The sequence below is a fragment of the Numenius arquata genome, chromosome 24, assembly GCF_964106895.1.
Source record: "Numenius arquata chromosome 24, bNumArq3.hap1.1, whole genome shotgun sequence".
In the NCBI taxonomy this organism is placed as follows: domain Eukaryota; kingdom Metazoa; phylum Chordata; class Aves; order Charadriiformes; family Scolopacidae; genus Numenius; species Numenius arquata.
The window spans coordinates 3,487,300-3,514,537 of record NC_133599.1 but is presented as its reverse complement, the minus strand read 5'-3'; the positions used below and the strand labels follow the sequence as shown (position 1 = coordinate 3,514,537).

Sequence of the window (27,238 nt, the reverse complement as noted above, 5' to 3'; positions counted from 1 at the left end):
CAGAGGGGTTGTTTGCAGCAATGGGACTGGTATCTTCATGGCCAGTTGCAGCAGGAGCAGCTGGCATCAAAGACGAGGCCATTATCGCAACTCTGCGTGAAGGTTTCACCATTAATGCAGTTGTAGAAGTTGCTCTTGTTGGTTGGATCTGCATAGATGCCGTTGGCCTTGCCAGCACAGAAACCGCTCCCACCAGAGCTACCACCAGAGGCCCCACTCTCACTTGCCCCTTGTTAGACCAGTACTAGTACAGAGAATTTCAGTGGTGGGAGGAGTGGTCTGAGTCGGAGACACACAGTCTGAAATAAAATCAGGAGAGGGCTTATTTTTGTGTTGACAGTCTCTCAGCCCTCCCCTCCCTCCATAGGCCCTTTAGTGCTGGGGTCAGCTATTAAGGGGTGTTCCCCCCAAGTCTGGCCTGGCTCACACCAGGCCTTTGCAACGTCTGGACACCCAGGTCCTCTTTTATGCTGGGGGATGTAGAGGGAAAGGATCTTTCCAGGCCAATCTCTAGAGGTGGCTTCCACAGAAAGTCTTTGTGCGCCAAGGCTCCAGAGATACAGGTTTGTGGGTGTCTGAAGCCCTGAATCAGCAGGGAATTAGGGAGTCACCTTTAAGAAGCACACCCTGCTCAAGCTACTCACCGCTGTTTTGCAGACCAAGACCGTTCTTCAGGGTGGTGATCAGGGGGTATTTGCCTTCCTTGCAGAAAGTGCCAGTGAAATCATCCATATCAATGGCCCAAACCATAGCACCTCCAAAATTGTTCTTCTTCAGCCAGTCAACCTGTTCAGTGCCAGGGGAGAGATCCCAATTAGTCCGGGGAACTGCTGCTGCAGAAGGCCTCCAGCCTTATTACTGGCACAGCCACACGTGCCCCTCCATACCTTGATGTTGAAGCTCTTGATGTTGTCATAGCCAACCCATTCGCTGCCTTTGTAAGCGTAGGGCACGTCCTGGGGGGCATCCCAAGCCTGAGTGGCTCCAGAACTCAAGAGACTGCAGATCTAAGGAGAAGGATCAAGAGGTGGAATTTTATTGAGCATCATACAAAAATGGAAAAGTCCAAGCTCTGCCATTACCTTGACTTTATTTTCTAGTTTTGTTTCATTTATCTGGTCGCTGATAATAAGTAACTTTTACTTAGGTTTTGTGAAATGAACTTAAGAAGTTCCAAGGCTTACTTGGGCACCTTAGATACTACTGGGAAGAAATGAAGTATAACATCCTCTTCCTACTCCATGCATTATGGACACTATAAATAATATTAGTAAATTATCTTATGGTACTGGAGGAACCATCTTTCTGAAAGGCCTATTCCTCTGTATCCCACTCTTGCTGCTAAACTGCATAGTGATAGTCAGTTTATGCATAAAACATTGGTTTTCAAATGCAGATTCTCTTTACGATTTTACTTAGCTTTTCTTCTGCAATTCTGTGGACAGTTTGTGTCTGAGGTACCCTTTCAGAAAGGTCCATGGTTGCCTTCCTTAAAATGATTTGAAAATTAATGTGATTAGGATACACATACCTCATAGTAAGCCAGTGTCCCGGCCTCCTGTGTGTAAGGTCCAGCTGGACCAGGTCCTGATGCTGGTGCACCGAGACCATTGTTCGATGGGTTTCGCAGTGTGAAGGTATTTCCGTATGTTGGGAATCCAACAACTAGTTTCTCAGCTGGGGCACCATGGCTCTTCCAATAGTTCATAGCATAATCCTATAAAAGAAATTCCTGTTCAAGTCTTTGCCAGGATTTGTAGGCAGAATGATGAATTTCTAAACGTCTTATCACTGGTGTGATCACAGACTTGAGATTTGTTACACAGTCTCACAAAACATACGTACAACGTTGAAGTAGATGTAGTGCCCAGAGTCAGCTGGACCTTTGTACAGAGGGCTGTTCTCCCCAGTGTTTGTGTCCCAGGAGCCATGGAAGTCGTAAGTCATCACATGGATGTAGTCCAGGTACCTGTAGAGAACATTGCACACATCTATCTCCTGGCCTGCTCAGTCATCTAGACGCGAAGGTTCCTGTAGTGCTGGCCGTTTACCCCACATCCCTGGCCATGTCCTCACTTTCTGCAAATCTGGGTTCTTCAAGACCATTTTTGAGCTGGCCTTGGAAGTGTTGGAGCCAGTTCTCTCCTCCGCTAAAGGGAGGCAGAGGTTAAGGCAGAGCAAGAACTGCCCTGGTATTCTGGGATCCAAGAGGTGTTCCCTGATGGCATTGAATGGCTGGAGCCAGCCTGTTGTTACACTTCCCTTCTCCAAGTGTCCCCTTTCCCACCAAACTATCACCACTCTTGTAGGGTTCTTGCCTTACACAAAAGAGTAGTGACCCCACATGCAACGAGGTTGGTTTCTGACAGATAACAGCAGAGTTTCCCTTAATCACATATAGGAAGATCACTTAAGTCACGGAAACAATATCTGGGGGTTTGCTACTCACTTTCCAAGCTCGGAAATCTCGTAGCCAGCCTCAATGTTGGAAATTCCTGCAGCAACAGCAGCGGTGACCAGGAGACGGGGCTTGTTGACCTGTTTGGCTTCCTGCTCAAAGGCTGCCACCATTTCCTGAGGGATGCCAAGAAACCGTGGACTCTCTGGCCTGAGACTTGGCAGCCAGAGCTGTGCAGAGCAGAGGTCTTGACCAAACCCTTTTGTTTCAACCTACCTTAACAAGGACGGTAAAGAGAGCCTTGTCCTGGGCTGGGCTGCCCCTGGAGCCAGGGTATTCCCAGTCAAGGTCCAGCCCATCAAATTGATGCTGGCGCAGGAATTTGATGACAGACTTGATGAAGGTCTGGCGGTTTGCGGGTGTGGAAACCATTGTGGAGAACCTATGGAAGCAGAGCAGGAGAGAGTTGGGATTTGGCTGGTGCTTCTTTCCTATTCTCCTTCCCTTTCCCGGCTGCCATGATGGGAAGGAGATGGTTTGAACTTACTTGTCTGACCCGAAATTCCATCCTCCTATAGAGAGCAAAGTCTTCAGATTGCTGTTCCTGTAAAGGGAGGGACAGGAACATGTTTCACTACAAGGAATGGTATCTTCCCCATTTCTAACATTACACAACAGACCAACACAAAGCGCAGGACTCCTGCTTTTCTTGAAAGTGTCTGGTGTAGCAGCCTTTGTCTGCTGTGATCTCTTGATGTCATCCCTGGAAGTGTTCAAGACCATGTTGGACAGGGCTTTGAGCAACCTGGTCTAGTTGGAGGTGTCACTGCCCATGGTAGGGGAGGTTGGAACTGATGATCTTTAAAGTACCTTCCAACTTAAACCATTCTATGACTCTATGAAACCTGAAGAGCATCTCTGCAGTGCACTGAGTCACTGTCACAATCCTCAAAGGACCAGTGCTGGCTGCCTGCCCTCCCTTGGTCTGCCCTCCCCATCACTTTCTGCCTCCTTTCCTTGGACTCCCTCAACCATGGAAGATGCTGCCATTATGCAGAGAACAGACACTGAATAACAGACAGGACCTGAGAGGGAGAACCAGTGATGCCCTTTGCTCTCGGTACGTACCGGTTCTTCAAGCCATTGAAGGATTTGTAAAGGGTCTCGTCGTTCCATTCGTAAGTGGTGATCTCGTTGTTGTTCATCCCAGCAAAGGCATATAGCAGGTGAGTGCACAGGCAGGGGTCGATGTCGTCTGGCATGAATTTTCCCAGGCCAGGCCTATACTGGGCCCAGTTGCTGAAGTAACATGACAGCACATAGGCAGTGCCTGCAGAGAAAGAGAGGAGATGTGGTTGGGAGAGAAAAGAGCAGAGAGGACATGTCTCTGCAATGCAGAAGGACCAGGTACCTTGCTGCGTGAGGCTGTGTGACTTCCTATAACCATTGTTCAAGTCAGCAAAGGGAACAGTGCCCTGGGCTGCACTTAGGAGTTAGTTCCTGCATGAGGCAGATATAATAGGCAATGTTTGGGCAGTGTTTCCCTGCAGGGGGAACATTGTGTTTGAGTAGATGAGTGTGTCTAGGAGGCTCCTGCACCCTCAAACTGATGAATGAGGGTGGTTCTGAGTGCTGGGTCTCTTCCCCAAGGGGAATCTTTCTCCTTTGCTGCCACGTAAGGAAGAAGAGAGGCAGAGGGATCTCTGGTGAGGTGCCTGGAAGGTGGAAGGCTCTTTGCGTGTTTGCTGTGCTGCCTGTTGGAGCTGCCTGTGGATGCTGACTCTGAAAAGGGCTTGACAGGGTTGTTTTTGGGGTAGAAAGCACATACCTATCTGGGCGTTCAGCAGCAGGACCAGACCTATAAAGAGAAAAGTCAAAGAACAAAGGTCTAAGTGTTTGTACCGAGAAAGAACCGGACTGAACCCAATAGAACCTTAAAGAGTGAAAGAGCCCAAATACTTGTTGTGAAGGCAGAGAAGTAAGTTTTGAAGCAGGACTTACCGGTAAGCAGGGTGAGCTTGGCCATCTTGGACCAGAACTGCTCTGGTGCAGACCGTCTCCCACTTTTATACGCTCCTCTCACTTCCTGCCAGTCTTGCATCAACAAAGTTGGACAAACATTACAATGATGGTATAGAACAGTATCACACAAAAATGTACCAGTACAATGGGCTTAACACTCCAGCTGGAGACATCACCATTATCAGGCTGTGCCCTGTCGTGGTGCTGCAAGAACAGCGGAAGAACAAGATTAGATGGCTTTTCATCTTAAAAATATATTTACAGCAACGGGCTTTGTGTCAACAGTGGTGGTTACGCAGTGAGAGGTGGCTGAAGTGTTCACCTTGCGCTGTCATTGTCTGCCCGGAGGTGGCAGGCACTGGGAGACCAAAGGTGGTTACGGTTACAAGAGAGATCCCAGGGACAGAGCATCATGAAGTTGTCATTTCCTCTCGCGCTTCTTCCATCCTCTTTTTGCTCAGCTTTCTCCCAGAGTGTGAGCCCTCTGTGTTGCCAAGGATTCCTGTCTTGCCTTGGCTTTCAGTGAAGTGCCTTATGAAGGAATTACCTGAATCTCTTTTATTCTATATAAGCTTGTCTCATTTTGTTTTCAGGATGCAATATGTTTCTTCTAAGCATATATGAATGAAATTTTTTAAAAGGCAGTTTGAGATGCTGAAAACACTCTTTTTAACTCAGAACATTCTGTCTGCACACCAGGTACTGCCAGGGCTAGTGAAAATGGTGCAATAAGGCACCGCAGGGACATGGGCAGTTGCTCTGCACTGAGATGTTGATTAAAACCTGTTAAGATGATATGAAGGTGAATTTCCAGTCCGTCACCCAGACTTGGTTGAATGTGAGCCCTGTAAAGAGCCTCAAAGTTGCCCATATGAGGTGCTGGCACTGAATTCACCGATCTGCTGCTGAAGTTCATTAGACTTCTAGATTCTGTGTATGGAGTGGATGAAATATGGTGAATTATGATAGAGGTTTGTCAGAGTCAGGCATGGTGCTTGCAGCGCCTTGCACCCATCCCATGCAAGATGTGTCTGACAACTGACTCTCAGCAAACTCTCTGAAAACTGCTCTTTTCCCCAAAGGCTGTAGCCACTCTGGCCTTGCCAACCTCGGTGCACATGAGTCACTGCATTCGAGAGGTTATTTGTTCTCCCTGCCCTTGCTGCAATGATTAGGCAGGTCTGTGTGGAAGGTTCAACTGGGGAGAAAGGTGAAGGTCAATGCAATGGTGGCGTGTGTTTTGGAGAGCCCTGTGCTCACCCTTATCTGGATGCAGAGGTCCGGGTATCGCTCTCCTGGTACCGGGAGATTGGAGCTGGCGGCCGCTACGGGCATTTGTGCTGGTGGCAGCGTCACGACAGGCAAGGTTCCTGTTAGCGATGCAGAGACATGTATTGGGTAGATGGGCCCTTGGCTGGGTAGAAGTGTATGAAAGGTCTGGGTTTGGGTTTCCAGTGAAGGGAGGCTGCTTTCTATCCCTTTGCAATGCAAGGGTGCTGTTGAGCTCACAGAAATGCCTTCTGGGTTTGGGTGTGAGAAGCTGCATTATTTTGCCAAAAGTAAAACAACCTGGGGAGAGCTATGTGTGTTTTGGGCTGCTGATCTGATGTTCCTCACTGCAGGCAGACCACGTCCTGCCCCCACGGAGACAATCTGTAGCCGGTATGTTTTCCTTAGTGTGGAGTGGTGTTCTTGGAGATTCCTTGGGAATTTTCCTATGGGATTTACCCCACATATGTCTGTGAATATGTTTATATATAGATCCTGTGTTGCCAGAGCTCATAAGTCACGAGGCCATACTTTTAGCGCAAGGATTTCCCTGCTGTCAAGCTCTGTTTTGATTCTGTTTCTGCTGCCAGGCTCAGAGTTTTTTTCTGAAAAAATGATTCATGACCAATGAAAGTGGGGACAAAGTCTCCCTACAAATTGTTGCAAAGCTGTGGCTTTGCTTCCTTGAAACTGGCTTTTCTTACCTGGGGATCCAGTGAGAAACACTGAGCTGCTGTTGCTGCTGTCACAAAGCCTTTCTTGCTCTGTGATTTCTTTTGCAGAGAGTAGCTGCTTCCCTGTCATTTAAAAGCAGAAGCCTCTTGCCGACTGTTTAAGACACCCTTTACATCAGGGGAAGGGCAGAAGTGCCTGAGCAGCAGCAGCAGAGGTCACTCCCACCCATTTCTCTTCTCTAAGCAGGTGATTTTTAAAGGAACCTTTGTTGGGAGAGGAGAAGGAACAGTTCTGTGATTCCGCCCTTAGGCTGCAACAAACCATGGAGAGGACTTTTGGGGACACATCAGGAGTCTGCTCAGGAGGAGAGTGCTTTTTCCTGGACAAATGGACAGGCCTTGCACGAGGGCTCTGTGTGTCCTGGTTGTGCCACAGTGACCCTTCTCTTGTGTGCTCTCTCGTGGCACAGCCAGATCTACTCTGTCTCCTCCTTCTGCCTTTTTCCCTCTCACTGTCTGCCCCGCTGGTACATCAGGAAAGCCCTGGAAATGCCAGTTTATGGCTGATTAAAGTAAAGAGGTTTGATAACTTCCCCATGGATTGCACCTTTCTGGATCCTGCCCCAAGGAGCTGCTGATTCAGACTGTAGTTTAGTAAGACGAGGTCTCTGGAGAAGCACTCTATAGGTTGGGCTGTCAGGACCCTTCTCTGTGATCTCTCCCGTGGCACAGCCTGATCTGTCCTGTTGTCTGCCCCCTGTCTTTTTCCCTGTGCCTGCCAGTCAAGGTAGGGCAACAAAAAATCCCTGGAAAATGCCATACTGGAATTGAGTCCAGCTTGTGCATTCAGGCCCTTCCCTGGGCACAAGGGTGAGTATCAGGGAGCATCAAAATATGAAGAGCAAGAAAAGTTGAAACAGTGAGGAATGTTGCTTTTGCAGAACACTTTATTTAATCATTCTTATGTTGTGCGATTAGGTCAGAGGGGTTGTTTGCAGCAATGGGACTGGTATCTTCATGGCCAGTTGCAGCAGGAGCAGCTGGCATCAAAGACGAGACCACTCTGGCAGGTCTGCATGAAGGTTTCACCATTAATGCAGTTGTAGAAGTTGCTCTTGTTGGTTGGATCTGCATAGATGCCGTTGGCCTTGCCAGCACAGAAACCGCTCCCACCAGAGCCACCACCAGAGCCCCCGCTCCCACTGCCACCTCCTTGGTTAGGAGCTTCAGTGATGGGAGGATTGGGATGAGCTGGAGGCACACAGTCTGAAATAAAATCAGGAGAGGGCTTATTTTTGTGTTGACAGTCTCTCAGCCCTCCCCTCCCTCCACAGGCCCTTTAGTGCTGGGGTCAGCTATTAAGGGGTGTTCCCCCAAGTCTGGCCTGGCTCACACCAGGCCTTTGCAACGTCTGGACCCAGGTCCAAGTTACAATCTCCCTCTCTTATGCTGGGGGATGTAGAGGGAAAGGATCTTTCCAGGCCAATCTCTAGAGGTGGCTTCCACAGAAAGTCTTTGTGTGCCAAGGCTCCAGAGATACAGGTTTGTGGGTGTCTGAAGCCCTGAATCAGCAGGGAACTAGGGAGTCACCTTCAAGAAGCACACCCTGCTCAAGCTACTCACCGCTGTTTTGCAGACCAAGACCGTTCTTCAGGGTGGTGATCAGGGGGTATTTGCCTTCCTTGCAGAAAGTGCCAGTGAAATCATCCATATCAATGGCCCAAACCATAGCACCTCCAAAATTGTTCTTCTTCAGCCAGTCAACCTGTTCAGTGCCAGGGGAGAGATCCCAATTAGTCCAGGGAACTGCTGCTGCAGAAGGCCTCCTGCCTTATTACTGGCACAGCCACACGTGCCCCCCCATACCTTGATGTTGAAGCTCTTGATGTTGTCATAGCCAACCCATTCGCTGCCTTTGTAAGCGTAGGGCACGTCCTGGGGGGCATCCCAAGCCTGAGTGGCTCCAGAGGCCAGGAAGGTGCAGATCTAGGAAGAAACGGGGAGTGAGGGAGAAGTTATCAAGTGTCCTACGGAAGAGGGCAGTTGGCACGTTCCATGGGTGTATGGGTTAAAAATGCCTTGCTGGGTAGTTTGAAGGGTGTTTGTGTTCTTGGTGGCCAGCGTGTGTAGGAGCACACATACCTCGTAGTAAGCCAAGAATCCAGCCTGCCTTGTGTAAGGTCCAGCTGGCCCAGGTCCAGTTGCTGGTGCACCAACAGCGGTGTTAGATGGGTTTTGGAGGATGTAGTTATGTCCGTAGGTTGCAAATCCAACAAGGAGCTTCTCCGCTGGGGCGCCATTGTTCTTCCAATAGTTCATAGCATAATCCTACAAAAGAACCACCACAGGTCAAGTCGGTGCCAGGATGTGTAGCCAGGAGGATGCCTCCTTAAACTTCTCATCACGAATGTCGTGATAATCATCTGTGACACCATCTCGGAAAATATACGTACGACATTGAAGTAGATGAGCTCCCCAGTGTCAGCTGGGCCTTTGTACAGAGGGCTGTTCTCGCCAGTGACTCCATCCCAGGCGCCGTGGAAGTCATAAGTCATCACGTGGATGTAGTCCAAGTACCTGTGGAGAACATTGCTTGTGTCTGTCTCCTGGCTGCTCAGTCACCCAGACCCAATGGTTCCCCTCCACATCCCTGGCCATGTCACCTCTTTCTGCAAACCTGGGCTCTTCAAGACCTTTCTTGAGTTGGCCTTGAAGTGCTGGAGCCAGTTCTCTCCTCCAGTGGAGGGAGGCCAAGGTCAAGGCAGAGCGGGAATTGAGCTGGTATTCTGGGAACTGAGAGACAGTGCTACTCACTTTCCAAGCTCAGGAATCTCGTAGCCAGCCTGAATGGTGGAAAGACCTCCAGCAACAGCAGCGGTGACCAGGAGACGGGGCTTGTTGACCTGTTTGGCTTCCTGCTCAAAGGCTGCCACCATTTCCTGAGGGATGCCAAGAAACGGGTCTCACCGTGGACTCTCTGGCCTGGCCTGAGATTTTTCATCTGTCCAGGGCTCTGGCCAGAGCTGTGCAGGGCAGAGGGCTTGATGAAAGCCTTTTGTTTCAACCTACCTTAACGAGGACAGTAAAGAGAGCCTTGTCCTGGGCTGGGCTGCCCCTGGAGCCAGGGTATTCCCAGTCAAGGTCCAGCCCATCAAATTGATACTGGCGCAGGAATTTGATGACGGAATTGATGAAGGTCTGGCGGTTTGCAGGTGTGGAAACCATTGTGGTGAACCTATGGAAGCAGAGTATGACAGAGTTGGGGTTTGGCCAGTGCCTCTTCCCTCCTGTCCCTCCCTTTCTAGGATGCCGTGATGGGAAGTATGAACTTACTTGGCTGTCCCGAAATTCCATCCTCCAATCGCCAGGAGGGTCTTCAGTTTTCCATTCCTGCAAGGAGAGGGACGGGAATATGTTTCAAAACAAGGAGTGGTTGAGTCATCCCTATTTCACAACAGACCAGCATAAGTCACAGGGCTCTTGTGTTTCTTGAAAGTGTCTGGTGTAGGCTTGTGATCTCTGTATGTGAAATCCACAGCACCCTGACTCACAGTCACCATCCTCCAAGGATGGTGCTGGCAGCTTGTCCTCCCCTGCCCTGCCCTCCCCATCACTCTCTGCCTCTTCTCCTCAGGATCCCTCAGCTGTGGATGGTGCTGCCGTTGCACAGAGAAGAGATGCTGGGAGGACCTGAGAGGGAGAACCAGTGATGCCCTTTGCTCTCGGTACGTACTGGTTCTTCAAGCCGTTGAAGGATTTGTAAAGGGTCTCGTCGTTCCATTCGTAAGTGGTGATCTCGTTGTTGTTCATCCCAGCAAAGGCGTAGATCAGATGGTCGCACAGGCAGGGGTCGATGTCGTCTGGCATGAATTTTCCCAGGCCAGGCCTATACTGGGCCCAGTTGGTGAAGTAACATGACAGCACGTAGGCAGTGCCTGCAGAGAAAGAGAGGGAGTGGGGTAGATTTGGACTGCGTTTCAAAGGTGTTTCTAACGTGGGGCAGAGTATGCTACTAGATCTGCTGAGAAGGGATTGGGCAGCGTTTCCCTGCAGGGCAAGGAGTTTGGAGACGGTGAAGTAGGGTTGGTTATCATTGTGGGCAGTGGCTCTCCAAGGATCATAATGGATTTCTGTCCTTCCTGCTGTGTTTCAGTAGAGGAGTGTGTCTAGGAGGCTCCCGCACCCTCAAACTGATGAATGAGAGTGGTTCCGAGTGCTGGGTCTCTTCCCCAAGGGGAATCTTTCTCCTTTGCTGCCACGTAAGGAAGAAGAGAGGCAGAGGGATCTCTGGTGAGGTGCCTGGAAGGTGGAAGGCTCTTTGCGTGTTTGCTGTGCTGCCTGTTGGAGCTGCCTGTGGATGCTGACTCTGAAAAGGGCTTGACAGGGTTGTTGTTGGGGTAGAAAGCACATACCTATCTGGGCGTTCAGCAGCAGGACCAGACCTTGAAAGAAAAAAATGTGGGATTAGTCTTAGAACTGAGAAAGAAGGTAATGCCTAAAGTAGCAGAAAATCTGTGGCATATATCCTGTAACCCAGACAGTAAAATTACTTCTCTTAATGGGCCTATTTTTTGCTCCTTTTCCTGAGGACCTGTCTGAATCCAACTTAATCTGTCTCCCAGGTCACAATTCATTCTGAGAGAAGAGGACACACAGAGGAGCTCATGGTCATAATGGCTCGATGTTGTGCCACTTCTCTCAGCCAGCGTTAGGCAATGGGTGATCTTGATGCTAGTAAGCGTGGCTGAAATAGCAGAAGCCTTTTGTGATATACTGTGCTCTGGAGACAGTAGTAGCCTTTCCATCAGAATGGCCACATTTCCACCTCTGAGTGTCTTTCTCTTGGTCCAAGATGATTTTTCAATTCCATAAAGCAATTCAATCAGGAATTTGCATATCCAAAGAAAAAGAAATCAACTCCAAAAGTAGTGCAACATCCAATCATCCCAAAAGGAGTTGCTGCCTATTTTTCTTTGTCGGTAGAGACTGTGCTGCATTTTTAGTCCCCCACAATCTCCTGTACGGCCCCCAGTATAACAGTGAAAGATCTGTAAATAATAGTGAAAAAGGAAGAGAAGTAAGTTTTGAAGCAGGACTTACCGGTAAGCAGGGTGAGCTTGGCCATCTTGGACCAGAACTGCTCTGGTGCAGACCGTCTCCCACTTTTATACGCTCCTCTCACTTCCTGCCAGTCTTGCATCAACAAAGATGGACAAACATTGTGAAAGTTGGTAAAGATCAGTATCACGGAAAAGTGATACCAGTACAATGGGCCTTAACGCTCCAGCTGGAGACATCACCATTATCAGGCTGTGCCATGTTGTGGTGCTGCAAGAACAGTGGAAGAACAAGATTAGCTGGATTTCCATCTTACAAATGTTATTTACAGCGACGGGCTTTGTGTCAACAGCGGTGATTACGCAGGGAGAGGTGGGAGAAGTGTTCACCTTGCGCTGTCATTGTCTCTACCCAGAGCTGGCAGGCAATGGGAGACCAAAGGTAACTCTCAAAGCTTATTTTCTTCAGGCAGAAGTATTATTTCTTGGAGGCCAAGCTCTACAAGAGAGAGCCCAGGGACAGAGCATCATGCAGGTGTCATTTCCTCTCGCGCTGCTTCCCTCCTCTTTTTGCTCACCTTTCTCCCAGAGTGAGAGCCCTCTGGGTTACCAAGAATTCCTGCCTTGCCTTGGCTTTCGGTGAAGCTCCACTGAGTGAAATTACCTGACTGTCTTTTATTCTACATGGGCTTGTCAGTGGTCATTGTTGTGAAAATCTTTCTTATTTTTAAAAGCAATGGATCTCTTTTAGCTTAAAAGTCTCATTTTGAATCTTTGAGGATGCAATGTCTTTCTTCTAAGCATATCTGAATGGGAGTTTTTGAAAGGCAGTTTGAGGTGCTGAAAATGATGTTTTTATCTCAAAATATTCTCTCTCCATCTTTGTTTCACCTTCAGTCCAGGTGGAAGCTCCAACCAATTTCTGTGTTGGCTGAGATCTGTGGTTTCTTTCCTTTTGCACACCAGGCACTGCCAGGGCTGGTGTAAATGGTGGAGTAACAGCCCACAGGGACACGGCCAGTTGCTTAATTCCCGCTAAGATGATGTCAAGGTGAATTTCCAGTCGGTCACCCAGACTTGGTTGAAAGGGTGCCTGGAAAAGGAGCCTCAAAGTTGCCCATATCAGGTGCTGGCACTGAATTTGTTGACCTGCAGGTTAAAATGCATTTGACCGACCCTTCATGTTCTGTGCACACACTGGATGAGATACGGCAGATAATGAAAGGGACAACCATCCTCAAGGAGTATTTTTCCACTGTGTTTCTCGGTCGATAAAGTAACCCAGTACAACCTCAATGGGACTAGATGTGGAAAATCCCACCCTGAGCGAGCTCTGGAGCCTGGCCAGTCTGTTATCTGTAGAGGTATGTTTGGGTGTGAAAAGGAAAGCATTTGGGGACGGAGAAAAGAGACTGATTGGTCTGCGTGTGGTGGTAACCAATGTCAGTTGGTCAAATCCTGAGGTTTTGTATAGGAGTTTTTCTGCCTTGTTTATGTCATAGGAGAAGTTGTTCGCCAGTGTTTCCTGTGGGAGGGGTTATAGGTCTTAAGTAAGGGCAGAATATTTTTCTCTCGCTAAAAGAATTCAAGTAATAAAAGAGTTGAGGTTGCAGACAGAGACTTGCACATTGTTCCCATAGCCAAAGTGTTGGCTTTCAGAGAGATTCCCCAGACTGGATTATTTCTGCTCTGGCTTCACTCCATGCACTGGCTGAAAATGTCATTATGCTGGTTCTGTGACTACGCCAGGACTAAGTCTGCCTGCCCTTCAGCTCCCTGGGCTCTTTTCTGATGGGTGATGGAAAGGAGACCCTGATTTTCATGTTGTCTTCAGCTGAGCACAGCGAGGGTGTTCCTTCCCTGGAGGATGCTTCCTTAAGGTTCCTCATCATTTCAGGCCCAGAGGTTTGTCAGAGTCAGGCATGGTGCTTGCAGCGCCTTGCACCCATCCCATGCAAGATGTGTCTGACAACTGACTCTCAGCAAACTCTCTGAAAACTGCTCTTTTCCCCAAAGACCGTAGCCACTCTGGCCTTGCAGACCTTGGTGCACACGAGCCACTGCGTTCGAGAGGTATTTTTGTTCTCCCTGCCCTTGCTGCGATGATTAGGCAGGTCTGCGTGGAAGGCTCAACTGGGGAGAAAGGTGAAGGTCAACGCAATGGTGGCGCGTGTATTGGAGAGCCCTGTGCTCACCCGTATCTGGATGCAGAGGTCCGGGTATCGCTCTCCTGATACCGGGAGATTGGAGCTGGCGGCCGCTACGGGCATTTGTGCTGGTGGCAGCGTCACGACAGGCAAGGTTCCTGTTAGCGATGCAGAGACATGTATTGGGTAGATGGGCCCTTGGCTGGGTAGAAGTGTATGAAAGGTCTGGGTTTGGGTTTCCAGTGAAGGGAGGCTGCTTTCTTTCCCATTGGCAATGCAAGGATGCTGTTGAGCTCACAGAAATGCCTTCTGGGTTTGGGTGTGAGAAGCTGCATTATTTTGCCAAAAGTAAAACAACCTGGGGAGAGCTATGTGTGTTTTGGGCTGCTGATCTGATGTTCCTCACTGCAGGCAGACCATGTCCTGCCACCACGGAGACAATCTGTTGCCAGTATGATTTTTCTTGGTGTGAAGTGGTGGTGCTGGAAATTCCTTGGGAATTTTCCTATGGGGATTTACCTCAGATATGTCTGTGTATACGTCTGTATGTAGATCCTGTGTTGCCAGAGCTCATATGATCAGTCACGAGGCCATAGGTTTGTGCAAGTATTTCCCCGCTGCCAGGCTCTGTGTATGGAGATTTGTAACTCCCCAACACTCTGAGATTAGTCTGCGTTTCCCTGTGTACTACAGCCACCAGCCTAAAAGCCTCGTGGTTTTCCAGCTCTCTCTCTGCTTCTCCAACAGAGTCTGTTTATGAAAAAATGATTCATGACCAATGAAGCTGAGAAAAAATTCTCTCTAGAAATTCTTGCAAAACTGTGGCTCTGCTTCCTTGAAACTGGCTTTTCTTACCTGGGATCCAGTGAGAAACACTGAGCTGCTGTTGCTGCTGTCGCAAAGCCTTTCTTGCCCTGTGATTTCTTTTGCAGGGAGTAACTGCTTTGCCGTTGCTTGAAAGCAGAAGCTTCTTCCTGACTGTTTAAGACACCCTTTACATCAGGGGAAGGGCAGAAGTGCCTGAGCAGCAGCAGCAGAGGTCTCTCCCACTCATTTCTCTTCTCTAAGCAGATGCTTTTTAAAGGAACCTGTGTTGGAAGAGGAGGAAGAACAATTTTGTGATTCCACCCTTAGGCTGCCACAATGGGGCATGAGTGTTCCTGGTGCTCAGACCATGGAGAAGACTTTTGAGGCTCTAGGACACATCAGGAGTCTGCCTGTGAATTGGGATGTTCCCAGCAGAACCATTCCCGCAGGAGGGAGTAATTGATGCCTCATGGCCAGAGCACCAGGGCTGTGGGTGCTTTGCAGACTGGTCCCTTTGGAAGGTGCCTTTTCCAGGAGGCGAGTGCTTTTCCCTGGACAAATGCACAGGCCTTGCATGAGGGCTCTGTGGGGAGGGGGTGTCCTGATTGTGCCCCTGTGACCCTTCTCCGTGTGCTCTTTCATGACACAGCCAGATCTACTCTGTCTCCTCCTTCTGCCCTTTTCCCCTCTCACTGTCTGCCCCGCTGGTACATCAGGAAAGCTCTGGAAATGCCAGTTTATGGCTGATTAAAGTAAAGAGGTTTGATAACTTCCCCATGGATTGCACCTTTCTGGATCCCGCCCCAAGGAGCTGCTGATTCAGACTGTAGTTTAGTAAGACGAGGTCTCTGGAGAAGCACTCTATAGGTTGGGCTGTCAGGACCCTTCTCTGTGATCTCTCCCGTGGCACAGCCCCATCTGCCCTGTTGTCTGCCCCCTGTCTTTTTCCCTGTGCCTGTCAGTCAAGGTAGGGCAACAAAAAATCCCTGGAAAATGCCATACTGGAATTGAGTCCAGCTTGTGCATTCAGGCCCTTCCCTGGGCACAAGGGTGAGTATCAGGGAGCATCAAAATATGAAGAGCAAGAAAAGTTGAAACAGTGAGGAATGTTGCTTTTGCAGAACACTTTATTTAATCATTCTTATGTTGTGCGATTTGGTCAGGGGGGTTGTTTGCAGCAATGGGACTGGTATCTTCATGGCCAGTTGCAGCAGGAGCAGCTGGCATCAAAGACGAGACCACTCTGGCAGGTTTGCATGAAGGTTTCACCATTAATGCAGTTGTAGAAGTTGCTCTTGTTGGTTGGATCTGCATAGATGCCGTTGGCCTTGCCAGCACAGAAACCGCTCCCACCAGAGCCACCACCAGAGCCCCCGCTCCCACTGCCACCTCCTTGGTTAGGAGCTTCAGTGATGGGAGGATTGGGATGAGCTGGAGGCACACAGTCTGAAATAAAATCAGGAGAGGGCTTATTTTTGTGTTGACAGTCTCTCAGCCCTCCCCTCCCTCCATAGGCCCTTTAGTGCTGGGGTCAGCTATTAAGGGGTGTTCCCCCCGAGTCTGGCCTGGCTCACACCAGGCCTTTGCAACGTCTGGACACCCAGGTCCAAGTTATAATCTCCCTCTCTTATGCTGGGGGATGTAGAGGGAAAGGATCTTTCCAGGCCAATCTCTAGAGGTGGCTTCCACAGAAAGTCTTTGTGTGCCAAGGCTCCAGAGATACAGGTTTGTGGGTGTCTGAAGCCCTGAATCAGCAGGGAACTAGGGAGTCACCTTCAAGAAGCACACCCTGCTCAAGCTACTCACCGCTGTTTTGCAGACCAAGACCGTTCTTCAGGGTGGTGATCAGGGGGTATTTGCCTTCCTTGCAGAAAGTGCCAGTGAAATCATCCATATCAATGGCCCAAACCATAGCACCTCCAAAATTGTTCTTCTTCAGCCAGTCAACCTGTTCAGTGCCAGGGGAGAGATCCCAATTAGTCCGGGGAACTGCTGCTGCAGAAGGCCTCCAGCCTTATTACTGGCACAGCCACACGTGCCCCCCCATACCTTGATGTTGAAGCTCTTGATGTTGTCATAGCCAACCCATTCGCTGCCTTTGTAAGCGTAGGGCACGTCCTGGGGGGCATCCCAAGCCTGAGTGGCTCCAGAGGCCAGGAAGGTGCAGATCTAGGAAGAAACGGGGAGAGAGGGAGAAGTTATCAAGTGTCCTACAGAAGAGGGCAGTTGGCACGTTCCATGGGTGTATGGGTTAAAAATGCCTTGCTGGGTAGTTTGAAGGGTGTTTGTGTTCTTGGTGGCCAGCGTGTGTAGGAGCACACATACCTCGTAGTAAGCCAAGAATCCAGCCTGCCTTGTGTAAGGTCCAGCTGGCCCAGGTCCAGTTGCTGGTGCACCAACAGCGGTGTTAGATGGGTTTTGGAGGATGTAGTTATGTCCGTAGGTTGCAAATCCAACAAGGAGCTTCTCCGCTGGGGCGCCATTGTTCTTCCAATAGTTCATAGCATAATCCTACAAAAGAACCACCACAGGTCAAGTCGGTGCCAGGATGTGTAGCCAGGAGGATGCCTCCTTAAACTTCTCATCACGGATGTCGTGATAATCATCTGTGACACCATCTCGGAAAATATACGTACGACATTGAAGTAGATGAGCTCCCCAGTGTCAGCTGGGCCTTTGTACAGAGGGCTGTTCTCGCCAGTGACTCCATCCCAGGCGCCGTGGAAGTCATAAGTCATCACGTGGATGTAGTCCAAGTACCTGTGGAGAACATTGCTTGTGTCTGTCTCCTGGCTGCTCAGTCACCCAGACCCAATGGTTCCCCTCCACATCCCTGGCCATGTCACCTCTTTCTGCAAACCTGGGCTCTTCAAGACCTTTCTTGAGTTGGCCTTGAAGTGCTGGAGCCCATTTTCTCCTCCAGTGGAGGGAGGCCAAGGTCAAGGCAGAGCGGGAATTGAGCTGGTATTCTGGGAACTGAGAGACAGTGCTACTCACTTTCCAAGCTCAGGAATCTCGTAGCCAGCCTGAATGGTGGAAAGACCTCCAGCAACAGCAGCGGTGACCAGGAGACGGGGCTTGTTGACCTGTCTGGCTTCCTGCTCAAAGGCTGCCACCATTTCCTGAGGGATGCCAAGAAACGGGTCTCACCGTGGACTCTCTGGCCTGGCCTGAGGTTTTTCATCTGTCCAGGGCTCTGGCCAGAGCTGTGCAGGGCAGAGGGCTTGATGAAAGCCTTTTGTTTCAACCTACCTTAACGAGGACGGTAAAGAGAGCCTTGTCCTGGGCTGGGCTGCCCCTGGAGCCAGGGTATTCCCAGTCAAGGTCCAGCCCATCAAATTGATACTGGCGCAGGAATTTGATGACGGAATTGATGAAGGTCTGGCGGTTTGCTGGTGTGGAAACCATTGTGGTGAACCTATGGAAGCAGAGTATGACAGAGTTGGGGTTTGGCCAGTGCCTCTTCCCTCCTGTCCCTCCCTTTCTAGGATGCTGTGATGGGAAGTATGAACTTACTTGGCTGTCCCGAAATTCCATCCTCCAATCGCCAGGAGGGTCTTCAGTTTTCCATTCCTGCAAGGAGAGGGACGGGAATATGTTTCAAAACAAGGAGTGGTTGAGTCATCCCTATTTCACAACAGACCAGCATAAGTCACAGGGCTCTTGTGTTTCTTGAAAGTGTCTGGTGTAGGCTTGTGATCTCTGTATGTGAAATCCACAGCACCCTGAGTCACAGTCACCATCCTCCAAGGACGGTGCTGGCAGCTTGTCCTCCCCTGCCCTGCCCTCCCCATCACTCTCTGTCTCTTCTCCTCAGGATCCCTCAGCTGTGGATGGTGCTGCCGTTGTGCAGAGAAGAGATGCTGGGAGGACCTGAGAGGGAGAACCAGTGATGCCCTTTGCTCTCGGTACGTACTGGTTCTTCAAGCCGTTGAAGGATTTGTAAAGGGTCTCGTCGTTCCATTCGTAAGTGGTGATCTCGTTGTTGTTCATCCCAGCAAAGGCGTAGATCAGGTGGTCACACAGGCAGGGGTCGATGTCATCTGGCATGAATTTTCCCAGGCCAGGCCTATACTGGGCCCAGTTGGTGAAGTAACATGACAGCACGTAGGCAGTGCCTGCAGAGAAAGAGAGGGAGTGGGGTAGATTTGGACTGCCTTTCAGAGGTGTTTCTAACGTGGGGCAGAGTATGCTACTAGATCTGCTGAGAAGGGATTGGGCAGCGTTTCCCTGCAGGGCAAGGAGTTTGGAGACGGTGAAGTAGGGTTGGTTATCATTGTGGGCAGTGGCTCTCCAAGGATCATAATGGATTTCTGTCCTTCCTGCTGTGTTTGAGTAGAGGAGTGTGTCTAGGAGGCTCCCGCACCCTCAAACTGATGAATGAGGGTGGTTCCGAGTGCTGGGTCTCTTCCCCAAGGGGAATCTTTCTCCTTTGCTGCCACGTAAGGAAGAAGAGAGGCAGAGGGATCTCTGGTGAGGTGCCTGGAAGGTGGAAGGCTCTTTGCGTGTTTGCTGTGCTGCCTGTTGGAGCTGCCTGTGGATGCTGACTCTGAAAAGGGCTTGACAGGGTTGTTGTTGGGGTAGAAAGCACATACCTATCTGGGCGTTCAGCAGCAGGACCAGACCTATAAAGAGAAAAGTCAAAGAACAAAGGTCTAAGTGTTTGTACTGAGAAAGAACCGGACTGAACCCAATAGAACCTTAAAGAGTGAAAGAGCCCAAATACTTGTCGTGAAGGCAGAGAAGTAAGTTCTGAAGCAGGACTTACCGGTAAGCAGGGTGAGCTTGGCCATCTTGGACCAGAACTGCTCTGGTGCAGACCGTCTCCCACTTTTATACGCTCCTCTCACTTCCTGCCAGTCTCGCATCAACAAAGTTGGACAAACATTATGGAAGTTGGTAAAGATCAGTATCACGGAAAAGTGATACCAGTACAATGGGCCTTAACGCTCCAGCTGGAGACATCACCGTTATCAGGCTGTGCCGTGTTGTGGTGCTGCAAGAACAGCGGAAGAACAAGATTAGCTGGATTTCCATCTTACAAATGTTATTTACAGCGACGGGCTTTGTGTCAACAGCGGTGATTACGCAGGGAGAGGTGGGAGAAGTGTTCACCTTGCGCTGTCATTGTCTCTACCCAGAGCTGGCAGGCAATGGGAGACCAAAGGTAACTCTCAAAGCTTATTTTCTTCAGGCAGAAGTATTATTTCTTGGAGGCCAAGCTCTACAAGAGAGAGCCCAGGGACAGAGCATCATGCAGGTGTCATTTCCTCTCGCGCTTCTTCCCTCCTCTTTTTGCTCACCTTTCTCCCAGAGTGAGAGCCCTCTGGGTTACCAAGAATTCCTGCCTTGCCTTGGCTTTCGGTGAAGCTCCACTGAGTGAAATTACCTGACTGTCTTTTATTCTACATGGGCTTGTCAGTGGTCATTGTTGTGAAAATCTTTCTTATTTTTAAAAGCAATGGATCTCTTTTAGCTTAAAAGTCTCATTTTGAATCTTTGAGGATGCAGTGTCTTTCTTCTAAGCATATCTGAATGGGAGTTTTTGAAAGGCAGTTTGAGGTGCTGAAAATGATGTTTTTATCTCAAAATATTCTCTCTCCATCTTTGTTTCACCTTCAGTCCAGGTGGAAGCTCCAACCAATTTCTGTGTTGGCTGAGATCTGTGGTTTCTTTGCTTTTGCACACCAGGCACTGCCAGGGCTGGTGCAAATGGTGGAGTAACAGCCCACAGGGACATGGCCAGTTGCTTAATTCCCGCTAAGATGATGTCAAGGTGAATTTCCAGTCGGTCACCCAGACTTGGTTGAAAGGGTGCCTGGAAAAGGAGCCTCAAAGTTGCCCATATCAGGTGCTGGCACTGAATTCGTTGACCTGCAGGTTAAAATGCATTTGACCGACCCTTCATGTTCTGTGCACACACTGGATGAGATACGGCAGATAATGAAAGGGACAGCCATCCTCAAGGAGTATTTTTCCACTGTGTTTCTTGGTCGATAAAGTAACCCAGTACAAACTCAATGGGACTAGATGTGGAAAATCCCACCCTGAGCGAGCTCTGGAGCCTGGCCAGTCTGTTATCTGTAGAGGTATGTTTGGGTGTGAAAAGGAAAGCATTTGGGGAAGGGGCAAGGACGCTTATTTGTCTGCGTGTGGTGGTAACCAATGTCAGTTGGTCAAATCCTGAGTTTTGGTAAAGTGTAAAGGTCAACGCAATGGTGGCGCGTGTATTGGAGAGCCCTGTGCTCACCCGTATCTGGATGCAGAGGTCCGGGTATCGCTCTCCTGGTACCGGGAGATTGGAGCTGGCGGCCGCTACGGGCATTTGTGCTGGTGGCAGCGTCACGACAGGCAAGGTTCCTGTTAGCGATGCAGAGACATGTATTGGGTAGATGGGCCCTTGGCTGGGTAGAAGTGTATGAAAGGTCTGGGTTTGTGTTTCCAGTGAAGACAGGCTGCTTTCTTTCCCATTGGCAATGCAAGGATGCTGTTGAGCTCACAGAAATGCCTTCTGGGTTTGGGTGTGAGGAGCTGCATTATTTTGCCAAAAGTAAAACAACCTGGGGAGAGCTATGTGTGTTTTGGGCTGCTGATCTGATGTTCCTCACTGCAGGCAGACCACGTCTTGCCACCACGGAGACAATCTGTAGCCGGTATGTTTTCCTTAGTGTGGAGTGGTGTTCTTGGAGACTCCTTGGGAATTTTCCTATGGGGATTTATGCCAGATATGTCTGCGTAAACATCTCTATCTAGATCCTGTGTTGCCAGAGCTCATATGATCAGTGCAGGTGATGGAAGACTCTTGAGCGCTTCTTCTGCACTTCTGCCTCTTGCCAGGAGCTGTTCTGAAAGCCAAGCGTGCCCAAGTGTAGCGGAGGCTGATGCCCTTGGGCAGGTCCCCAGGGCTCCTGCATCAGTTCTGCTTCTCAGTCGGGGCTGAAGTGATGCGTGGGACTGGAGTGCTCTGCACGAGTGAACTGCCCCCCCAGCACGTGTGATCGGAACTGATAGTCTCTGGTGGGAACAGCCTACAAATTCTTGCAAAGCAGTGGCTGTCCTGCTTTGGGACTGGCTTTTCTTACCTGTGGGTCTGGTAGGAAACACTGCTCTGCTCTTGCTGTTATCACAAAGCCTTTCTTGTTCTGCAGTGTGTTTTCCAGTGAGTATCTGAGACCGTTTTTGTTGTTTAACAGCAGAAGCCTCTCACTTTTTAAGACACCCTTTACATCAGGGGATGGGCAGAAGTGCCTGAGCAGCAGAAGAGGTCTCTCCCGCTCGTTTCTCTTCTCTAAGCAGATGCTTTTTAAAGGAACCTGTGTTGGAAGAGGAGGAAGAACAATTTTGTGATTCCACCCTTAGGCTGCCACAATGGGGCATGAGTGTCCCTGGTGCTCAGACCGTGGAGAAGACTTTTGAGGCTCTAGGACACATCAGGAGTCTGCCTGTGAATTGGGACGTTCCCAGCAGAACCATTCCCGCAGGAGGGAGTAATTGATGCCTCATGGCCAGAGCACCAGGGCTGTGGGTGCTTTGCAGACTGGTCCCTTTGGAAGGTGCCTTTTCCAGGAGGCGAGTGCTTTTCCCTGGACAAATGCACAGGCCTTGCATGAGGGCTCTGTGGGGAGGGGGTGTCCTGGTTGTGCCCCTGTGACCCTTCTCCATGTGCTCTTTCATGACACAGCCAGATCTACTCTGTCTCCTCCTTCTGCCCTTTTCCCCTCTCGCTGTCTGCCCTGCTGGTACATCAGGAAAGCTCTGGAAATGCCAGTTGATGGCTGTTTAAAATGCAACTTGTGGATTCAGGCTCTTCCCTGAGCATAAGAGTGACTATCACAAGAGACTCGTGGAGCATCAAAATATTAAGAGTGAGATGAATCGAAACAACAAGGATTGTTGCTTTTGCAGAACACTTTATTTAATCATTATTATTAGATGCTATAAGATCAGAGGGGTCTCTTTGCTGTAAAAGGATTGGTATCTTCATGGCCAGTTGTAGCATGAGTGCTGGTATTACAGATAAGATGGTCACGGCAATTCTGGAACAGGTTTTGATGTTCAAACATTGGTAAAAGCGGCTCTGGTTGGCTGAGTCTGGATGGCTTTACCAGCACAGAAACCACTCCCACCGCAGTGACTTCATTTGTCACTCCAGCTCGTGCTCATACTCCCACTTCCATGTTTAGGAGCTACAGGGACTTGGGGACTGGATGATTACTTGGCCTTGCAGCCTGAAATGAAAGTGGAAAGAGGTTATCTTTTGGGAAGGGATTATATTAATAATGGACTCTTGTCCTTACCCTCCATGCCTGGTTCCACAGCATCACAAGCACACCGGCTTTTTATAACTGATGCTAGAAGCACAACCGCCATGTTACTCAAGCTACTCACCGCTGCTTTGCAGACCAAGACCGTTCTTCAGGGTGGTGATCAGGGGATATTTTCCCTGCTTGCAGAAAGTGCCAGTGAAGTCATCCAGATCGATGGTCCAAACCATGGCACCTCCAAAATTGTTCTTCTTCAGCCAGTCAACCTGTTCAGTGCCAGGGGAGAGATCCCAATTAGTCCAGGGAACTGCTGCTGCAGAAGGCCTCCTGCCTTGTTACTGGCACAGCCACACATGCCCCCCCATACCTTGATGTTGAAGCTCTTGATGTTGTCATAGCCAACCCATTCGCTGCCTTTGTAGGCGTAGGGCACGTCCTGGGCAGCATCCCAAGCCTGGGTGGCTCCAGAGTCCAGGAAGGTGCAGATCTAGGAAGAAACGGGGAGCGAGGGAGAAGTTATCAAGTGTCCTACGGAAGAAGGCAGTTGGCACGTTCCACGGGTGTATGGGTTAAAAATGCCCTGCTGGGTAGTTTGAAGGGTGTTTGTGTTCTTGGCGGCCTAGATGTGTAGGAGCACACATACCTCGTAGTAAGCCAACAGTCCGGCTTCCTTTGTGTAAGGTCCAGCTGGCCCAGGTCCAGTTGTTGGTGCCCCAATAGCAGTGTTAGATGGGTTTTGGAGGTTGAAGTTACGTCCGTAGGTTGGGAATCCAACAAGGAGCTTCTCCGCTGGAGCACCATTGTTCTTCCAATAGTTCATAGCATACTCCTGTAAAAAAAACCAGCACAGTGCAAGCGTATGCAAGGATTTGTAGGCAGGAATATGGCTTCTCCGGCAGAGGCTCCCAAAATATACTTACAACACTGAGTTGGCTGTGACTGCCATCGTACAGAGGGCTGTTCTCCCCGGTGTGGCCATCCCAAGCGGTGTGGAAGTCGTAAGTCATCACGTGGATGTAGTCCAGGTACCTGTAGAGAACATTGCACACATCTATCTCCTGGCCTGCTCAGTCATCTAGACGCGAAGGTTCCTGTAGTGCTGGCCGTTTACCCCACCACATCGCTGGCCATGTCCCCACTTTCTGCAAATCTGGGTTCTTCAAGACCATTTTTGAGCTGGCCTTGAAGTGCTGGAGCCAGTTCTCTCCTCCGCTAAAGGGAGGCAGAGGTCAAGGCAGAGCAGGAATTGCGCTGGACTTCTGGGAACCCAAAGATGATCCCTGATGGCATTAAGTGGCTGGAGCCAGCCTGTTGTTACACTTCCCTTCCCCAAGTGTCCCTTTTCCCCTCAAACAAGTACCACCCCTGTAACGTTCTTGCCTATGCAAGGAGTAGGGAGCCACGTGCAATGAGGTTGGTTTCTGACAGATAGTGGCAGAGTTTCCCTCAACCATTTGAAGGAAGACCATAGAAGTCACAGAAAGGAGACCTGGGGGTTTGCTACTCACTTTCCAAGCTCGGGAATCTCATAGCCAGCCTGAATGGTGGAAATGCCTGCAGCAACAGCAGCGGTGACCAGGAGACGGGGCTTGTTGACCTGTCTGGCTTCCTGCTCAAAGGCTGCCACCATTTCCTGAGGGATGCCAAGAAACGGGTCTCACCGTGGACTCTCTGGCCTGGCCTGAGGTTTTTCATCTGTCCAGGGCTCTGGCCAGAGCTGTGCAGGGCAGAGGGCTTGATGAAAGCCTTTTGTTTCAACCTACCTTAACGAGGACGGCAAAGAGAGCCTTGTCCTGGGCTGGGCTGCCCCTGGAGCCAGGGTATTCCCAGTCAAGGTCCAGCCCATCAAATTGATGCTGGCGCAGGAATTTGATGACGGAATTGATGAAGGTCTGGCGGTTTGCGGGCGTGGAAACCATTGTGGTGAACCTATGGAAGCAAGAGTATGACAGAGTTGGGGTTTGGCCGGTGCCTCTTCCCGATTCTCCCTTCCTTTCCAGGGTGCCATGATGGGAAGGAGATGGTTTGAACTCACTTGGCTGTCCCGAAATTCCATCCTCCAATCGCCAGGAGGGTCTTCAGATTTCCGTTCCTGCAAAAAGAGGGACAGGAACATGTTGTATGGCAAGTAAGTATCTGGTGTTGCTGCCGTTGTAGGCTGTGATCTCTTGCTGTGACACCCAAAGACCAAGTCTGGAGCGCAATCAGCCAATGTCACCTTCCTCCAAGGACGGTGCTGGCAGCTTGTCCTCCCCTGCCCTGCCCTCCCCATCACTCTCTCCCTCTTCTCCTCGGGATCCCTCAGCTGTGGATGGTGCTGCCGTTGTGCAGAGAAGAGATGCTGGGAGGACCTGAGAGGGAGAACCAGTGATGCCCTTTGCTCTCGGTACGTACCGGTTCTTCAAGCCGTTGAAGGATTTGTAAAGGGTCTCGTCGTTCCATTCGTAAGTGGTGATCTCGTTGTTGTTCATCCCAGCAAAGGCGTAGATCAGATGGTCGCACAGGCAGGGGTCGATGTCGTCTGGCATGAATTTTCCCAGGCCAGGCCTATACTGGGCCCAGTTGGTGAAGTAACATGACAGCACGTAGGCAGTGCCTGCAGAGAAAGAGAGGGAGTGGGGTAGATTTGGACTGCGTTTCAGAGGTGTTTCTAACGTGGGGCAGAGTATGCTACTAGATCTGCTGAGAAGCGATTGGGCAGCGTTTCCCCGCAGGGCAAGGAGTTTGGAGACGGTGAAGTAGGGTTGGTTATCATTGTGGGCAGTGGCTCTCCAAGGATCATAATGGATTTCTGTCCTTCCTGCTGTGTTTCAGTAGAGGAGTGTGTCTAGGAGGCTCCTGCACCCTCAAACTGATGAATGAGGGTGGTTCCGAGTGCTGGGTCTCTTCCCCAAGGGGAATCTTTCTCCTTTGCTGCCACGTAAGGAAGAAGAGAGGCAGAGGGATCTCTGGTGAGGTGCCTGGAAGGTGGAAGGCTCTTTGCGTGTTTGCTGTGCTGCCTGTTGGAGCTGCCTGTGGATGCTGACTCTGAAAAGGGCTTGACAGGGTTGTTTTTGGGGTAGAAAGCACATACCTATCTGGGCGTTCAGCAGCAGGACCAGACCTATAAAGAGAAAAGTCAAAGAACAAAGGTCTAAGTGTTTGTACTGAGAAAGAACCGGACTGAACCCAATAGAACCTTAAAGAGTGAAAGAGCACAAATACTTGTCGTGAAGGCAGAGAAGTAAGTTCTGAAGCAGGACTTACCGGTAAGCAGGGTGAGCTTGGCCATCTTGGACCAGAACTGCTCTGGTGCAGACCGTCTCCCACTTTTATACGCTCCTCTCACTTCCTGCCAGTCTCGCATCAACAAAGTTGGACAAACATTATGGAAGTTGGTAAAGATCAGTATCACGGAAAAGTGATACCAGTACAATGGGCCTTAATGCTCCAGCTGGAGACATCACCGTTATCAGGCTGTGCCGTGTTGTGGTGCTGCAAGAGCAGTGGAAGAACAAGATTAGATGGATTTCCATCTTACAAATGTTATTTACAGCGACGGGCTTTGTGTCAACAGCGGTGATTACGCAGGGAGAGGTGGGAGAAGTGTTCACCTTGCGCTGTCATTGTCTCTGCCTGGAGGTGGCAGGCGCTGCCAGACCCAAGGTGGGTACAAGGGTTCTGTCTCCTTGGCTGGGGCAGTCAGCGCGGCAGGGCTGAGGAGGGCTTGGGCTCACAGCACATCCTGGTGTCCCATCAGTAAAGGAAACCAAGTCAGCTTCTGCCTTGTCGTTGTCCCACTTGGCAAGGTCATTTTCTTCAGGCAGAAGCTTTATTGCTCGGAGGCGAAGCTCTACGAGAGAGAGCCCAGGGACAGTGCATCATGCAGGTGTCATTTCCTCTCGCGCTTCTTCCCTCCTCTTTTTGCTCAGCTTTTTCCCAAAGTGAGAGCCCTTGATGTTACCCAGCGATCCTGCCTTGCCTTGGCTTTCGGCGAAGCACCCCAGGAAGAAATGACATGAATGTCTTGTTCTATATGGGCTTGTCAGGGGCTGTTGTTTGGAAAAGCTTTTTTTTAAAAATCCATGTGTCTGTTTTAGCTTAAATGTCTCGCTTTAATGCTTACAGGTTGCTATATCTTTATTCTAAGTGTATCTGAATGGGATTTTTTGAAAGGCAGTTAAGGATGTTTTTATTTCAAAATATTCTCTCTCCATCTTTGTGTCACCTTCAGTCCAGGTGGAAGCTCCAACCAATTTCTGTGTTGGCCGAGATCTGTGGTTTCTTTGCTTTTGCACACCAGGCACTGCCAGGGCTGGTGCAAATGGTGGAGTAACAGCCCACAGGGACACGGCCAGTTGCTTAATTCCCGCTAAGATGATGTCAAGGTGAATTTCCAGTCGGTCACCCAGACTTGGTTGAAAGGGTGCCTGGAAAAGGAGCCTCAAAGTTGCCCATATCAGGTGCTGGCACTGAATTCGTTGACCTGCAGGTTAAAATGCATTTGACCGACCCTTCATGTTTTGTGCACACACTGGATGAGATACGGCAGATAATGAAAGGGACAGCCATCCTCAAGGAGTATTTTTCCACTGTGTTTCTTGGTCGATAAAGTAACCCA

General features: G+C 49.9%; 3 protein-coding genes and 1 pseudogene across 3 annotated transcripts; all 4 read right to left on the bottom strand.

Annotated features, from left to right (window-relative positions):
- Positions 1 to 35: 35 nt before the first annotated feature.
- LOC141475041 (acidic mammalian chitinase-like) lies at positions 36 to 4,424 on the bottom strand (annotated as a pseudogene).
- A 2,954-nt stretch (positions 4,425 to 7,378) lies between these two features.
- Positions 7,379 to 11,488, bottom strand: LOC141475043 (acidic mammalian chitinase-like). The gene is made up of 11 exons (XM_074163164.1): positions 11,464 to 11,488; positions 10,776 to 10,805; positions 10,097 to 10,298; positions 9,697 to 9,753; positions 9,433 to 9,598; positions 9,178 to 9,302; positions 8,817 to 8,940; positions 8,506 to 8,691; positions 8,230 to 8,349; positions 7,987 to 8,128; positions 7,379 to 7,629 (listed from the first exon to the last, which is right to left on the bottom strand). The coding sequence occupies exons 1-11, from the start codon at positions 11,486 to 11,488 to the stop codon at positions 7,379 to 7,381; spliced, it is 1,428 nt and encodes a 475-aa protein (XP_074019265.1).
- A 4,081-nt stretch (positions 11,489 to 15,569) lies between these two features.
- On the bottom strand, positions 15,570 to 19,167 carry LOC141475044 (acidic mammalian chitinase-like). The gene is made up of 11 exons (XM_074163165.1): positions 19,143 to 19,167; positions 18,970 to 18,999; positions 18,291 to 18,492; positions 17,891 to 17,947; positions 17,627 to 17,792; positions 17,372 to 17,496; positions 17,011 to 17,134; positions 16,700 to 16,885; positions 16,424 to 16,543; positions 16,181 to 16,322; positions 15,570 to 15,820 (listed from the first exon to the last, which is right to left on the bottom strand). The coding sequence occupies exons 1-11, from the start codon at positions 19,165 to 19,167 to the stop codon at positions 15,570 to 15,572; spliced, it is 1,428 nt and encodes a 475-aa protein (XP_074019266.1).
- A 3,418-nt stretch (positions 19,168 to 22,585) lies between these two features.
- LOC141475262 (acidic mammalian chitinase-like) lies at positions 22,586 to 25,909 on the bottom strand. Its single transcript, XM_074163529.1, has 11 exons — positions 25,885 to 25,909; positions 25,712 to 25,741; positions 25,033 to 25,234; positions 24,674 to 24,730; positions 24,402 to 24,567; positions 24,147 to 24,271; positions 23,559 to 23,667; positions 23,282 to 23,467; positions 23,006 to 23,125; positions 22,763 to 22,904; positions 22,586 to 22,602 (listed from the first exon to the last, which is right to left on the bottom strand). The coding sequence occupies exons 1-11, from the start codon at positions 25,907 to 25,909 to the stop codon at positions 22,586 to 22,588; spliced, it is 1,179 nt and encodes a 392-aa protein (XP_074019630.1).
- Between the last annotated feature and the right edge of the window lie 1,329 nt (positions 25,910 to 27,238).

What these genes read in the sequence shown, in the direction of transcription:
- LOC141475043 (XM_074163164.1), bottom strand. Translation starts at nt 11,488, where the DNA reads ATGGCCAAGCTCACCCTGCTTACCG. An exon ending in TGGAATTTCGGGACAGCCAA is followed by an intron (nt 9,599 to 9,696) that starts GTAAGTTCATAC and finishes CTGCTTCCATAG; the next exon opens with GTTCACCACAATGGTTTCCA. An exon ending in AGCTCATCTACTTCAATGTC is followed by an intron (nt 8,692 to 8,816) that starts GTACGTATATTT and finishes GTTCTTTTGTAG; the next exon opens with GATTATGCTATGAACTATTG.
- LOC141475044 (XM_074163165.1), bottom strand. Translation starts at nt 19,167, where the DNA reads ATGGCCAAGCTCACCCTGCTTACCG. An exon ending in TCAAGAGCTTCAACATCAAG is followed by an intron (nt 16,323 to 16,423) that starts GTATGGGGGGGC and finishes GGCACTGAACAG; the next exon opens with GTTGACTGGCTGAAGAAGAA. An exon ending in TCTTGGTCTGCAAAACAGCG is followed by an intron (nt 15,821 to 16,180) that starts GTGAGTAGCTTG and finishes ATTTTATTTCAG; the next exon opens with ACTGTGTGCCTCCAGCTCAT.
- LOC141475262 (XM_074163529.1), bottom strand. Translation starts at nt 25,909, where the DNA reads ATGGCCAAGCTCACCCTGCTTACCG. An exon ending in TTCAACGGCTTGAAGAACCG is followed by an intron (nt 24,731 to 25,032) that starts GTACGTACCGAG and finishes CTCTTTTTGCAG; the next exon opens with GAACGGAAATCTGAAGACCC. An exon ending in GACTGTTGGCTTACTACGAG is followed by an intron (nt 23,126 to 23,281) that starts GTATGTGTGCTC and finishes GTTTCTTCCTAG; the next exon opens with ATCTGCACCTTCCTGGACTC.